The sequence below is a fragment of the Camarhynchus parvulus genome, chromosome 1A (genome assembly GCF_901933205.1).
Source record: "Camarhynchus parvulus chromosome 1A, STF_HiC, whole genome shotgun sequence".
NCBI lineage: Eukaryota > Metazoa > Chordata > Aves > Passeriformes > Thraupidae > Camarhynchus > Camarhynchus parvulus.
In genome coordinates this window covers 67398037-67413730 of record NC_044586.1, presented here as the reverse complement: position 1 = coordinate 67413730, position 15694 = coordinate 67398037, and the positions used below count along the sequence as shown (strand labels likewise).

The 15694-nt window shown below is 47.1% G+C and overlaps 1 protein-coding gene across 3 annotated transcripts in view; it reads left to right on the top strand.

The window, feature by feature from the left end:
• The first annotated feature begins 1871 nt into the window (after positions 1–1871).
• PODXL (podocalyxin like) overlaps positions 1872–15694 on the top strand; it is a 46752-nt gene continuing 32929 nt past the window's right edge. For all 3 annotated transcript variants that reach the window (XM_030960940.1, XM_030960939.1, XM_030960938.1), the window contains exon 1: positions 1872–1970. In XM_030960940.1, coding sequence (XP_030816800.1) covers positions 1925–1970 — 46 coding nt within the window. In that variant the 5' untranslated portion in view covers positions 1872–1924. The remainder of the gene's footprint in view (positions 1971–15694) is intronic.

Below are 15694 nucleotides of genomic sequence, written 5' to 3'. Positions count from 1 at the left end.
AATCACTCCTATGTATATTGAAATACCAAATCATCCTCACTCCTCTCATTCCAATAAAAACCCCAAATCCTCCCCAACATCCCAAACCCAATGAAAACCCAAAGCCTCCCCCCATAGATAGGAATGACAAATTCCCCCTCAAACGGCCAGCCCTGACAAAAAACCCCAAATCTTTCCAAAGTCTTCATCCTGATGAATATTCCAAACTCCCTCCATGCAGGCAGGAATCCCACCACCCCTCAAGCCCCCATCCCAATGGAAATGCCAAATCCACTCCTAAATTGAATGAAACCCCCAAATCTCCCTATGTTGTTGAGAATCCCAAATCCCCTCCCCAGATTTCCACAAATCCCCACCTCAATGAAAGTCCAAAATCCTCCCCAACTCTATCAAAACACCTGGATCCCCCCCATGCAGTTGAGAACCCCAAATTCCAACCCCACCTCCCCATCCCAGTGAAATCCTCAAACTTCCCCATGCAGTTGACAACACAAATCCCAATCCAAACAAAACCCCTCAACCCTCTCCAACCTCCAACTCCAAAGAAACACCCAAATCCCCCTAAAGCCCCTCTCCAACTAAACCCCTAAACCCCTTTCCAACCTCCCAACTCAAACAAAACCCCAAAATCCCTCCATGCAGTTGGGAACCCCAAATACCAATAAAAATCCCTAAACCTTCTCCAAATTTCCAACCCCAACAAAACTCTCAAATTCCTCCATGCAGTTGAGAACCCCAAATCCCCTATACCCCTATCCTAAAGAACCCCTAAGCCCAACCTCCCAATTCCAATGAAACCCCTAAATTCTCTCCAACCTCCCAACTCCAATGAAATACCCAAATCCCTCCATGAAGTTGAAAGCCCCAAACCCCATCTTCCATACAGCCACCCTAACAAACCCCTTAAACTCTCTCCAACCTCCCAACTCCAACAAAACACTCAAATCCCTCCATGAAGTTGAGAACCCCTAATCCCCCCTCCCATACCTGCATGCTAACGACCCCTTAAACCCTCTCCAACCTCCCAAATCCAATGAAACCCCACAAATCCCTCCATGAATTTGAGAACTCCAAATCCCCCCTCCCATACCTCCATCCTAACAAATCCCTTAAATCCTCTCCAACATCCCAACTCCAACAAAACACCCAAATCCCTTCATGAAGTTGAGAAGTCCAGATCTCCCCCAGATCCCCATCCCAATGAGCCCCTTAAACCCTCTCCAATCTCCCATCTCCAATGAAACCCCCCAAATTTCCCCGTGAAGCTGGGAAGCCCAAATTTCCCCAGACCTCCCATCCCAACGAAATCTCCCCCATCCCCTCCACAGGTTCATCCCCTGCTCCTCACTGCCCGCTCCATCCCCATCCCCTTCCCCATCCCCATCAATCCCCATCCCCATCCCCATCTCCATTCAGTTCCATCCCCATCCCCATCCATTCCCATCCCCATCTCCATCAATCCCCATCCCCATCCCTATTCCCATCCCTATTCCCATCCCCATCTCCATCTCCATCCCCATCCCCATCTCATTCCCATCCACCCCCATCCCCATCCTCATCATCCCCATCCCCACCCCCATCTATCCCCATCTCATTCCCATCCATCCCCATTCCCGTTCATCCCCATCCCCATCCCCATCCCATCCCCATCCCATCCCCATCCATCTCCATCCCCATCCCCATCCCCATCCCCATCAATCCCCATCGCCATCTCCATCCCCATCCCGGCGCTCTCTCCCCCCGCGCCGGGGGCGGAGGCGGGGGCGGTCCGGGGCCGTCCTGCGCCTCCCTCGGCGGCGGGAGAAGGGGGAGCCGTGGCCGGGGCCGTGGCCGAGGCCGGGGCCGGGGGAGGGAGGGCATCGCCCGCCCGCCCCGCCGGGAGAGAGCGCCGGGAGCCGCGCCGGGACGGCCGCGCCGAGGCACCATGCGGGCTGCGGGGCTGCTGCCGCTGCTGCCGCTGCTGCTGCTCGGTGAGTGCCGCCCCTCCGCTGCCCGTGCCTTCTCCCCCGCTTCAAGCATCCTCGCCTTCGCCGCGCTCCGCTTTTCCCGTTACTATTGGCGAGTTTGGCGGAAAAGCAGCCGGGGGACGCGGGGCGCGCACCCGCCGCCCGAATGCGGCTTTATCGCGGCTCTTATCGGCAGCCGGGGCACAGCCAGCGCAACTCGGAGCCGCAGTGCTGCTCGGTTCTGCGGAGGGATGAGCTCCAGCTCTGCCCTCCCGCATCCCGCTCGGGGGCTCCGGGTCTGGGGAGAGCCGAGCTTCCCATCCCGCTTTTGGGGTCCCATCGAACCGGGGGGGATTTTTGAGCTGTTCGTGCAGCGGTCCAGGTGCTGCGCCCGCGAAACGGGAGGCGGAGATGGCGCGGGGCAGGGAATGCTGCTGGAGCCAGCGATTCCCGGGTGGGAGCTGATGGTGGAGTTTGGGAAAAGGTGAAACTGGGGATTCTTGGGGAGGCTTGGGAGTGGAAACAGCTCCTGGGGTGCTGCGGCAGTGTTGGGGTTCGGGGTGAGGCTCGGGGTGATGGAGTGGGAGTTGTGGTGCTCTGCTGGGGTGTTTTGGCGGAAAAGTGGCCATAAACCACATGGAAAAGTAGCAGGGAAGGGAAAGGCAGTGATGCTTTGCAGAGTGAATAAGAGTAGGGAGGAGTGGGGCATTTCTTCCTTGTAATCAAGCAAAGAGAGGGAGGTGTAAAAATAACATAAAATAAAATAATAAAATAAAATAATGAAATAAATTAAAAAATAAAATAATAAAATAAAATAAAATAAAATAAAATAAAATATAAAATAAAACAATAAAAATAAAATAATAAAAATAAAATCCTGCTGCAACTCACGGCTCCCAGAAGAGCCTCTGCAGAGCTGAATGTGCTTTTATTCAAGGTAACAAAAGCTGGGGGATGCTCCGGAGGTAAAAGCACAAGTGGAGGCAGGGCCCTGAGGGGTTTAACTCTGGGGTGAATTCCCAGAGGTCTGGCTGAAATCTCTGCCTGCTCCCTGTTTTTTCCTGTTCCTCTTGGGACTCACAGGGTTTGGGGGGCAGGCAGGTGTAAACCCCCATCTGTCCCTGGTGCCAACGTGGGCTTGAAAAGAGATTTCTCTCCCCATTAAGACTCAGGAAGCCCTGAGCATCATTAATACTGGCATAAAGTAGGAGCTGTTCATGCAATTTTTCTTGTGCTGGCCAGAATTTAGCTGAGTTTAGCTGACTTTGCCTTCTCAGAAGGTTTTGTTCTGTTTTCCAAAATGAGGTGATAAATACACTGGGATTGGGACAAAACAGGCTGGTAATGTGTGGACCTGTTTCTATAACACTCTGAAGTGATGCTATTACATCTTTCTCAAAAATTCATTGATTAAATAATTCAAAACAGTGTTTTCTGCCGTTCATTGCTGCTCTTAAATTTTGAAATAAGCTCCTGAGGGATGCTTTTATGTTGCTCCCTGGATATTGGAACCAGGATTTTCTTCCTTAGGGGCCAAGATAGACATCCCTGTTTGCTGAGTATTTGGGCTCAGAATCCCAGCAGTGCTTAGCTGGAATCTGCTGTGGTCATCTGAGTTCCTCAAAGCCTAAAATTCATCTTTTTTTCCCCTTCCTCCTTAGATGATAAGAGGTTGGGTTTGTAAGTGAAGCTGTAATATTTTGGGTATCTTAGGAAATAACGACTGGGATGGAGCCTACATGATTTGCTGTGTTTAAGTTGGATGTGAAATGAGAGTTGGGGATATCAGGGCTGGTTTTTGGAAGGTGACAACTTCTATGTGTGGAGCAGAGCAGAACCAGCCCAAGGTTGATGAAGTTTTTCAAAGCAGCTCTCTGGGGTACAGCAATTTCCTTAGGAATACTGACTTCCAGGCTTGTACATCCCCTGATTCTGCAGAGATTCCTCTTTATATCCTTGCTTAAATCAGAAGAAAATCAGCTTTAGACAAGGCAAGAGATGCAGCAAATATAGCATTAGGCAAAAAACATCCTTAAATTCCACCAGCTGGAGAGAGGGTCAGTCACCCATTACAGCATCTTCATGGGATATTTTATTTTCTTTATTCTTTCTCCACATTGCATCTTGTATTCCCACCAAAATTGCATCAGGAAGAGACAAAAATTACTTTTTATTCTCAGGGGATCCAAAAGAGCCACAGCTCAAACCTGTCCTGGGGGCAAAAAAGGACAGGAAGGGTTTTTACCGGAGATCAAGCACCGGGCTCAAAGCAAGGCACAGATTGATGGGTTTGAAACCCTTGTTGCCAAAACACTGCTTTTCATTATTCCCAAAGCTGAATTCCCAGGCTACCTCCCCAGCACTGAGAGTTCCCTGGTACTGGCAGTTCGTGTTTGTGGATGAGCTGTCAGAGGTGTGCATTTAAAAAACAAACATTTTTACCCATTGAATACTAATCCTGACACGGGCAGGAGGAGGAAAAAAAAATGTTTAACCAGAGGGGGTTTTAGAATCAGCATCAAACCAAGAGACTCTTCCAGGATATTTTGTCTCGGAGGAACTTTGATAAGACTTTTGCAAGGTTTTTGCCATTTTAGTCCTGCAAAGCCTTGGATTCCCTGCACAGACACAGTAACACCACCCCGGGGGCTGTTTGGGAGGCTTAATTAAAGGATTGTTTGTAAATCACTTGAAGGTTCCTGGATGAAAGGAACTGGAACCACCGTGCAATATACTGATTTAATTCCTGGGAGTCGCTCTAAAGGCTTGTGAGGAGTGATCATTCATGCTGGTGGCTGGAAATATCGGCTCCCAGCATCTGCAGGGAGGCTGGGGTAGCACTTTGGATATTGTTTTCCCTATAAACCATGCATTTTGTCTCCCCATCTGCCCTTCTAAAAGGTCTAAACCCACCAGCATGAGCTCTGGGGTGTTTTTTGGAGGAGGTGGTTTAGAGACAGTGAGGATCCCTCTGGCTGTGCCCCATTATCCTGGGGGTTTTATCGCTCAGTGAGAGCAGAGAGGAGCTGTTGGGGTTTAGGTACCCCAAATTTTGCCCCTGTATCTGTGATGCTGCTCTGGGTGGTCCCTTTGCTGTGTTCCCAAGGATCCACCAGACCACTGGTAAAAGCACAAGTGGAGGCAGGGCCCTGGGGGTTTAACTCTGGGGTGAATTCCCAGAGGTCTGGCTGAAATCTCTGCCTGCTCCTTGTTTATTCCTGTTCCTCTTGGGACTCACAGGGTTTGGGGGGCAGGCAGGTGTAAACCCCCATCTGTCCCTGGTGCCAACGTGGGCTTGAAAAGAGATTTCTCTCCCCATTAAGACTCAGGAAGTCCTGAGCATCATTAATACTGGCATAAAGTAGGAGCTGTTCATGCAATTTTTCTTGTGCTGGCCAGAATTTAGCTGAGTTTAGCAGACTCTGCCTTCTCAGAAGGTTTTGTCCTGTTTTCCAAAATGAGGTGATAAATACATATCATAGGGATGGGGACAAAACAGGCATGTAATAGGACAGGGACCTGTTTCTATAACACTCTGAAGTGATGCTATTACATCTTTCTCAAAAATTAATTGATTAAAACCTTCAAAACAGCATTTTCTGCCATTCCTTGCTGCTCTTAAATTTTGAAATAAGCTCCTTAGAGATGCTTTTATGTTGCTCCCTGGGTATTAGAACAACCAGTGTGTACAAGAGATGCAGCAAATTAGGCAAAAAACACCTTTAAATTCTACCTTTAAATTCCACTTTTAAATTCCACCCAGAGTCCCCTGAAGCCCTGCAGAGCCAGGGATGTGGTGAGTGGGGTTTTATCCTTACAGGGTGGAGTGAGGTCCTGTGACCGTGTTCACAGGGGTCCCAGGATGAGGGAAGAGACAAGGATCTGACTCCATGTTTCAGAAGGCTTGATGTATTATTTTATGATATATATTATATTAAAACTGTACTAAAAGAATAGAAGAAAGGATTTAATCAGAAGGCTAGCTAAGAATAGAAAAAGAAGGAATGAATAACAGAGGCTTGTGGCTTGGACAGAGAGTCCGAGACAGCTGGACTGTGATTGGCCATTAATTAGAAACAACCAACATGGGCCGATCACAGATCCACCTGTTGCATTCCACAGCAGCAGATAATCAATGTTTACATTTTGTTCCTGAGGCTTCTCAGCGTCTCAGGAAGAAAAATCCCAAGGAAAGGATTTTTCAGAAAATATGTCTGTGACAAGGTCCTGCTGTAACATCTGCCTGTGCCACAGGGGCTCAAACCCCAAGCTCAGGTGCCTTCAGCAGCTTCATCTCCAGGTGCTCCAGGCAGGATGATGCCTGTAGCAAACCCACCTGAGGATGTGCAGGACTTCCTCCCTCCCCACTGCTGAGTAGTGACACTTAGAAATGTGCAGGTTGTGAGCCTGAGCATGCACCTGAGCTCCCGTGCTGTTCCCAGCCTGACACCACCCCTGCACCACCAGGAGCCACCCCCAGCTCTGCCCAGAGCAGCAGCAGAGGGTTTGAGCCCTGCAGGAATCCGGGTGGCCCGGTTGGGTCCGTTCCCCGTGTGCAGGCATGTGAAATCTCAGCAGCCTCTCCAGAGCTTTCACACGCTCCTGGCAGCTTCCTGCTCCTCAGCCTGTTTACGTGCTCAGCCCCTTCCACTACTGGCCCATCTCCACCTAAGGATGTTGTTTCTGAATTCTTGCAATGCCTGCCCTTTCCTTCACACAGAGATCCTGAGCAAACCTTGCTTCTTTTTTTTTTCTTTCTTTTTTTTTTTTCTCTCTCTCTTTTCCCACTCTCTAAGCAATGCGCACACAAAGTCATCTGGCATTTCTTGTTCTCCCGCTACCTGTGCTCAGTCCACTGCCACCCCCAGGGCTTTGCCAAATACTCCAAGTTGCAGAGAGCAGTTCCTTTAGGCTTGGGAATTGCCAAACAAATCCATGAAGTGTTTCACTTGTAGTTCGTGAGGCCATCCTGATTCTCCACTTGGGTCTTGCAGCTCCTTTGGGGATGTGGCACACCCATCTCCCCAAAAACCTCTCTGTTTGACACTTTTTTTAATCCTTATTTTTTTCCCTGAACTGCCTGGTGGGATGGTGTCCCACACCCCAGAGTGAGAGTTCTTCCTCCAGTGCTTTGTTGTTTGGGGACAGTTTTTTCTGAGCTTCATTGGATTTTAAGTGCTCTAATTATATATTTGTTGTTGTGCTGGGCTGAAGCCTTGCAGTGTTTAGCTCTGGGGATCCTTGAGGAATACACAGATCCACCGCAAACAGGCAGGAGGGATGTGCTCTGCTCATATCACAGCTCCAGAGGTGCTCAAAAAGATGCTAATTTTTATCCAAAAATATGCTAATTTTTATCCAAAAAGATGCTAATTTTTATGCTAAAAAGCCCTGTCTGGGAAGGTAGAGCTGGAGAGAAACAGGTAATCTTCTTTGTTACTGTACAAAAATCATATAAGATTTTTTTCAGCTATAAACTGAAGAGTTGAAATGGAGTTTAAAGAATTGGCTGTGTGGAGTTCCTCTCTCTATTTTTCAAGTGTTTGTTGCCCAGACTGTGCAGTGAGTGATCAGGGACAGGGGGATTCTCTCAGCTGGAGCTGCTGTGGTACAAATAGCACCAAGAAGTGTTCAAAAGTGTAGATGTGGTGCTTAGGGACATGGTTTAGTGGAGGACCTAGCGTTAGCTTAATGACTTAATGGACTTAATATTCCTGGAGGTCTTTTCCTACTAATGATTCCATGATTCCATGGGCAGGGACACCTTCCACTGTCCCAGGGTGCTCCAATACCCATCCAGCCTGGCCTTGGACACTTCCAGGGATCCAGGGCAGCCACAGCTTCTCTGGGCACCCTGTGCCAGGGCCTGCCCACCTCACAGTAAAGCTGAGGTTCCTTCAAAGATGACTAAACCTGTTTCAAGTTACCTGCTGGCTTTGAATTGCAAATAATGCTGGAAATAGTGATTATTGGTGGGAATCTTGGAAAAATCTTGATAGTACCTTTCATGACTTTAGGGAGTGTAGAGCTCTGTGGTGGCTTATTTAGGGTGACTTTTTAGGGTCACATGCCCATATACACTTAATTTGAGCTGTTGGGTGTCTTAGAGCCAGCCTTTGGCACTGAATGTTGCTGAAATCCATTGGGGACCAGAAAATGCCAGATACCCTAAAGAGAAAAAAACCCCTCTCTCCTTCAAGAGGTGAAATTGATGCCTTGTGCGGGCTGAGCTAGAGCAGAGACTAGACAGAGCTAAAGAATAAAGCAGGGATTTATGGAAAGGATCTCCTCCATGGATGCACCTTGGGCAGCACAAGAGCCCAGCCAGGGCTGCACCCAAGATGAACCAAAATGGCCCCAAAATGCACGAGCGCTCCCGGGGTCTCTCCCTGGGATCAGTTCTGCTCCATTTGCATCTTGCAGTTCATTGTCCCATTCCAGCTTTAGCCCCTGCAGTCCCACCCTGCTTGTTTTTCTCTCTCCAGCCCACGGGGTTTGTGCTCCTGGGCTGAGATTTGGGTCATTTGTCCTTGGTGCCCAGCTAGAGCAGGAATTGTTTTGTCTCCCTGCTCTGTGCACATAGCTCACCATCCCATAATATGAAGCCCAGACCCACACATTAAAGCAGCACAGAATGTGAAAAATACAAAAGCTCAAACCTGAGGCATCATTTCCCCCGTGAAAGCTCAAACCTGAGGCATCAAAGCGAAGCCGCTCAAACTCCAAAAGCACCAACATCCTTCATTACTCATCTGCCTGTTGGGTCCCAGGTCTTGCTGATGGAAGTTTTCTCACCACCAGATGTGCCTGTTTAGCAAATCTTTGCATCCCTGCAGCTCTGCATGCTGCAGGCACCTTTTCTGCCCCGTAAATAACGTGTGTCTCACGCCTGGCTTGGCCGCGGGCCAGGCGCTCTCAGCAGACACCGGTGACACTTTGGTGACAAAGCATTGCAAGGACACAAGGAGAATTCAAACAACTTATTAAAATCGACTCAGTGTGGTGTCTCAGCACCCAGCAGAGAGCACGAGGGGGAAGGAATAGGAGTGAACCTTTCTTTTGGGCAATGGGAATTCCAGCGCTGCTGGAACCCCTGCTTTTGGATGTGCATCTAAAATGAGCAGCAGAGGGAAGGGAACAGGCCAGGCTGATATCTGGCTTTCAGCGAGGCTCCACTTGTGAGTAACATCCAAGGTTCTGTGTCTTGGGGCTGGGTGGCAGCAGGAAAGGGATGGGTTCCAGTTTGGGCAAACTGGGATGACTGGACTTGAGGAGGAAGGGAAAATTGGAGTCACAGTGTGACTCTTCTGCCTTTTCCTCCAACTGAGGGACCCAAGGTAAGGCCATGGAGGTTCAGATATTTAACTAAGGTGTTCAAAGTTGAAGCTGAGTTATCCTTGAATCAACCTGTGCCTTCTGAAGGCAATTCAGATGGGTCTTGGGATGATTTGTCCACTAGAGATGCTTGTTTCCATAAATGCTCCCCAGCAAGGTCTGATCTTACACAAAAAATATCCAGGACCTGCCCCTGGAAACACTTATGTTGTGTAACACTCTCTCTATCTGCTCAAGAATATAAAAAATTGGTTTTGGGATTTGGACTAACTTCTTGCTGGTGGGTCAGGAGTGCACCCTAAAGGTTGCAAAATGAACAGGCAAATAAGAAGAACATGGTCCTTGGGTTTAAAAACCAAATCTGTGCCTGTTGTCAGATGCAGGACAGATCCTTAGAAATAGGCAGAGATGGGATCTGAGTTAAAAGCTCCTCCAAAACTGTAAGGGTAATTTTTTTTCTTTCTGAGTTGGTCCCATTTTAGATGTTGCTTTGAGGTCTGGTTCATATTCTTATCATCCTGAATAAAATTGGATTAATCCAGTGGCTTTTTCTCTGTTTCACAGGCTGTGTGTGCAGGGAGCTTTGGTCTTAGGCCACATGGCTGATGAGGGTGGTGAAAGGGGAAGGAAGGTCATTTTGCAGTGGAAGAATAAGGCCTCAGTTATTAATGGCAAAGGCTGAAATTTTCTCTCTCAGCCTTAATTGATTTTGGCAAATTTAACTGGAGGAGAAAGTAGAAATTGGCTTAGAAATTAAGCCCTAATACTTAAATATATATTAGATCTATTGTAGAGAAATGAGGAGACAGCCTTGTTAAACTTTTATTCTAAGTGGCTTCTGCTGAATACAGGCAAAGAGAAAAATACCCAATTTCTAACTTGGACAAAGGGGGCTTGAAAGGCTCTTCAGAAAGGCTTGGAGAAACTCTGTTTGAGAAAGTGCTTCTTTGAAACCTAATAGCAAAGACCACTTTTTTTTTTTTCCCCTCCTCCCTGGAGTCTAAAGGCAGGAGGGCAAGATAAGACATTCCACCACGTAGGCAAATGGGGAAAAAAAAAAGAGAAAAGTTTAAATTATACTGCTGCAGGCTGTGGAAAGTGGAGAGCTCTCAGGGTGACTATTATGTGCTGCTTATCAAAATGCTGTGAGCCCTGACTGTGAGAAAAAGCAGAGTAATTTAAGAGATGCTCTGTGCCAGCATGGATCTGGTTAGCACTGGTTGTACTGGAGCAACTGGAGCAATTAACCAAGGTCCTCAAGATATATCTAATCTATATCAATATGTATCTATATCCACATTAAATAAGCAATAAATTTGTCCTTGTTGGACATTTCTAATTAATCAGCAACAGAAGAAATATTTAAAGCACAGGTAAGGGAAGCAAGTTTTTTACCACGTACTGAGTCAGTTGATAAGGAGCAGCCTCAAAGCAGGTTGTGGTTGCAGAACTCCAAATCAGTATTCTCATCATGCATTTTTTGCAGCCATCACTCTCTGCTGGCGACCTGGTTCGGTTTTGGAGCCTGAAGGAATAAAAACAACAAATAAACAAACAAGAATTTGTTCCTGTGGGTTTCTCTTGGCAAAGCGGAGAAAGTAGCAACACGCTGTAAAAGCAGAAAACAGCCTCCTGTTTTTTCTTTTTTGTTGCCTTTTTCTTTCTAACATTGGTCTCGTTTTCAGATGGATCAGCACCCTGATCTGGTTTGACAAGTGCCAAGAAATGTTTGTGTTCTCCACTGCCTCATTCTAAGGGCACATAAATTTATACATTTAAACCAAATCACAGCACACCCCAAAATCCTGTGTGGCAAAGAAAGCTGTGATACCTGTGCTGCAAATGGGAGGAACCAGCAATTCCGGGGCTCCCAGAAATCCTGATCCAACTGAGAGACAGCCAGGACAAAAGATAAGCAAAATGGGACAGGGCATTGTGTCAGCTGTGAAGCCAGAGAGCAAAATTCACAGCCTTGAGCCCAAATTTCAAGGGTGCAGGAGTCAATCTCCCTATCACCTCCACTTTCCCAAGGCTCAGGGTCATTTCCATACCAAAAAGCCAAGGAGAGATGCTGATCTCTTTGACATAAAGAATAAATTTTCCTGTCCTGCACAGTACACGGAATGCTGCGGAAATTGAAAGTTTAGAGATTAATGCAACACCCTATTATAGACAATTATTTTGTTTCCTTAAAATTTTCCCAGCTGGCTAAAAAAAGCCCTCAAGGCTCTCAGTCCATGTGATTTTGTGGGCTTCTAAGACAGTTCCTGCCCACGAATGGCACAAATAAATCCCCATTAACCGCATTCAACAGGAGAATGATCTTTTTTTCTCATTAAAGCTTCACAAAGGGTTCAAAACCTCATTTTATGGCAGGGTGCTTTGATTTAAATTGATGTGGCTTAAATTATGAATTTTAATCATGACTTAAAATACAGAAGGAGAAAGTCATAATTTGAATGATTTGATTTTTATCATGTTTTTCATTTACAATTCATAGCTATATCCCTTAAGCAGGGCTGATTCTCCTCATTGTAAAACTTGGAGATTTACAGCCCACTCTTGCCTTTCAGCTGTGTTTTCTAACCAGGCTGGCACACTCTGAACATATTTGTGGAAGGAATTTTATAGCCTGAGACCTCTCTATTTTGATCTCTAATTTATGCATCTCTGGAGTCGTCTTTGGTAATGATGAATAAAACTAATTTAGGCTTTATTGGTGGAAATCACTCTTTGCTTGTAGAGGAAATTTCTGTTAAACTGACAAATGCAAAAGAGCATTTACAATTCCTTTAAGATACATCAAATAACCGAGGACCTTGGGTACCTTATGCAATAAACTTTTCAACAAACTTTTCAGTTTAGTGCTAAGCAATTCACTGAGCAAATCTCCAGCGTCAATCTGTGATGGAGTTAGTGACTGAAATTAATTGTTCTGTGTCCCTTGAGGGTTTCAAATAAACAGGAGTCATTCTCTTAAAATTCACTTTTACTGTTTAAAATGGGAGAGGAAACAATTTTATTTTTCAGCTGCTGGTTTCCAGTTGTTTTTGCAGCTTGGAATTAACTGTTGGTGGAGCAGCTGAATGTGCTTCTCCTTGACTTGGAGAGGGAATTTCAGTGGATAGCTGAGGTTTATGCAAATAATTTTTGACTGTCTAAATGGGACTGACTATCCCATGTCTGGATACCCTGGACATCTGCCCATAGTGTAGGCAGAAGACAATTAAAGAGAAGCAAAAATTAACAAAAATTCCTTTAATTGACCACCCTGTTATTATCTCACATCCAAATCCAGCCCCACTTAGTGCTGGAAAAGCTGAGTTCCCCAAGTGCCATGGTGTCCTGGTTGGCTTTGGTCTCACTGCAATATATTTAATGTTCTTTTTGGTGCTAGATGATAAAATCTGGTCTCCCAAAAAATAGGAAGAGATTTGGGCTTGGTGGTGTGCAGCCCATTCCCCTCATCCAGCGTGTTCTGATGTGTCCCCTTGCTGATCCAACATGAGAGCATTTTCCCCAGCAAGCTTGGCAAATAAAACTTTGCTGTTTAAAGCAACAGAGGGGAGAAAATGAAGGAAAACAAAACAATCCTGAGGTGATTGTGGTCGCCACTCCTGTCATCACTCTTTGCACAAAGCCATTCCAGTGAGAGGACACATCTGCTTCTGCTGCAACACATAATTTTAGGCTGATAAAGGTCTCTGATAAGCTGCAGTTTGACCCAGCTCAGGGTGGAGGATGCACTAACAGACCCTGGGCAGGCTCCTGCAGCCCTCACTCTGCATTTCCTTAATCCAAATCCCTCCCAGGCTCTTGGGAGCAGCAGCATCCCACGATGGCCATGCTCCTGAGTAGTTCTTCCATGGTGAGTTCTTCTCAAAACCTGGCCTGTATTTCACCATCCCACCTCCAAACATTATTTTCTGGTGAGTTTTCCAACCAGGAGAAGGTCAGTAGTGGAGGGGTGGTTTTGAGGAATTCCTGATGAGGACAAGGATGGGCAATACAACCCCCACTGTTGGCTGCCCAGTGAAGGACAAAACCTGTCACCCATCACTGTCCACACTCCCCATTCCAGGCTTCTCCAAATCACAGCTTCACTTGCTGGGGGTGATTTAGGGCAGCCAGTTTGGGAGGGGGGGAAAAAAAGCTTTTATTTTGTCAAAGGAAGTGGCTCAGGCAGGGTGGAGTGGTGGGAGGGTGGTGAAAAGTAGAAATGTGAGGTAGGCTTGGTGGCAAGAGAAGCAGGAGGTGTCATGATCAGTGTGTGCATTTATGAACCCCCTTTACAGAGGGTTGGGGAGGGAAACACAGGAGTCCAAACTGATGGTTGAGAAAGCAAAAAGATGGTTTTCTGCTTTAAAAAAATCCACCTGATTGTGTGTTCCTATTACTGCACCTGGCCACAGGTAGCTGATAACTTCACCTGGTAAAATTCTGGACATTTAAAGGAGTTTGGGTGTGACAGGAGAACCCCAAGGGAGCAGTGCTCTTCCTCCCTGATAATGTTAGAAATGGAAATTCCAGCATTTTTTAGCATCCTTGATGGAAGCAAAGTGACCTGGCCCCACCAGCAGCTCCTGCAGGAGTCTCTGCACAATCCCTGGCTAGAGTAGAGGCTTTCAGCATTGCATGACATGCCATGGACAATTGGAGAGGCTCTGGATGGGTGCAGAGCCCCAGCACGATGAGAAATTCATGGAGGTGCTATGGACAGTGGGTTATTCTGGCCCAAACCCAAAGCTGAGCTCTGGAGTGGTCCTGCTGTGCGCAGCTCTCCGTTATCTCCGCTGTGTTCTCACACAGAAAAATCCCACTGCCAATCCTGGTAAAACACTGCAAGGGGAGAAAAAAAAATAAAATAAGCCAGGAAACCACCAAAAGAAGCTCTGTGTGCCTTGGGGGTTTGATGGGGAGCACTGGAGGGGACAGCCACGCCGAAGGAATGCCGGCTATTTGGGGCTGTGTTTGTGTTTGAGAGGCAGGAGCAGGAGGAGGAGGAGAAGGGTTGAAGCTCCACACTTTTTCTGCCGTGAGAGCCTTTTGCATGTCTGGCAGGATGGCTCCAATCTGATTAGGAGGAGGTTTGATTAGGAGGGGGCTCTCTGTGGGGGCAGCAGGGGGATGGATGTAAAGCTGCTTCCCTTGGGAGCAGCAGCCAGGGGATGCCCTGAGCCCAGCTGGCCTTTTAGGGAGGGTTCCCTCCTAATCCAGCTCAGAAGCAGTTTTGGGGCAGGCGTTTATCTCTGTCTTGGCTGCTCAGATTGGTACCCTGAGGTGCTGGAAGAGGAATGTTGATAAAGTGGATGGGTGAGGAGGAGCGGCTAAAGGAAACCTCTGTAGGGAAACTGCCTTTGAAGCCAGATTTTGGGATCTCACTTTGCTTATTTATTTATTTGCTCCCATCCTGAAGGCTGACTCTCATCGCAGTTACAGGGAGGATAAAAAAGTGCAGCCCATGAGCTGTTCCTGCAAGGATTTCAACTCAGTCTGAGCAGAGGCACTCATCCCACAGAGGGACAGGAGAGAGAAGGGGTGCTAAGGTTTTGTCTCTGCTCAAATCCGACAAGATCAGATGCTCATAGTCTCTGTCTGAAGAAATTAGAAGCATTCCTGCCTCAGGAATTTATTTCTTAGAGGAATTTTTTTAGAAAGGAGATAGAGGAAATATTGGAGGAAATATTTATTTCTGAGACCCTTGGATCTCTCAGCCCGTGTTTTAAGCACCAAGACTATTCCTTGCTGAGATGGACAGTTGTGCCTGTGGGAAGATTTTCCATTTTTCTCCTCACAAAAGGCAAGAAATGGCTTGTTACAGGAACTTGGTGCCACCTGCATCTCTCAGGACTCCCCAAAGCTAAAGAGCTGCAAATTTTCCCAGTCTGTTCAAGCTATGGCTGGTGTCATGAAACTGCCCAAGAGTGGGGAAAGAAGGAGCCCTCTGCTTGATCATCAAGATTAGGAACAAGGAATTTGTTCAGTAGTAATAAGGATCAGCTTTTGGATCTGCTTGGATTTGGATTTGAGCTATCTTCCCAGGAGTGAGGGCCCAGCATCCAAACGTCCTGATGCTGTAACTCATCTCCATCATACATTTGGGCTGCCCTCCAAGCATCAGGGTTAGGGTTAGGGTTTGCAAGAAGGGGATTTGTTCCATACCTTGCTTCCCTCCAGCACTGTTTGGTTGGGAGGGCTGATTTGAATCCTTCAGCAGCACAGGACTTGGCCATCTGCTGCATCATCCTTAGTCCCAAAATGCAGTGCCTGGATTCCAGCACATATTCTATTTATTTGGCTGCTCTGCTGTGCAGAAACGTCCTGGGCAAAGGACCTGGTGCTGTTGGTTTGCATCATTTGAGCATTTCAGCCTCTCATCAGTGACTCTGTGGCCCACATTGAGAGGTCTGGGT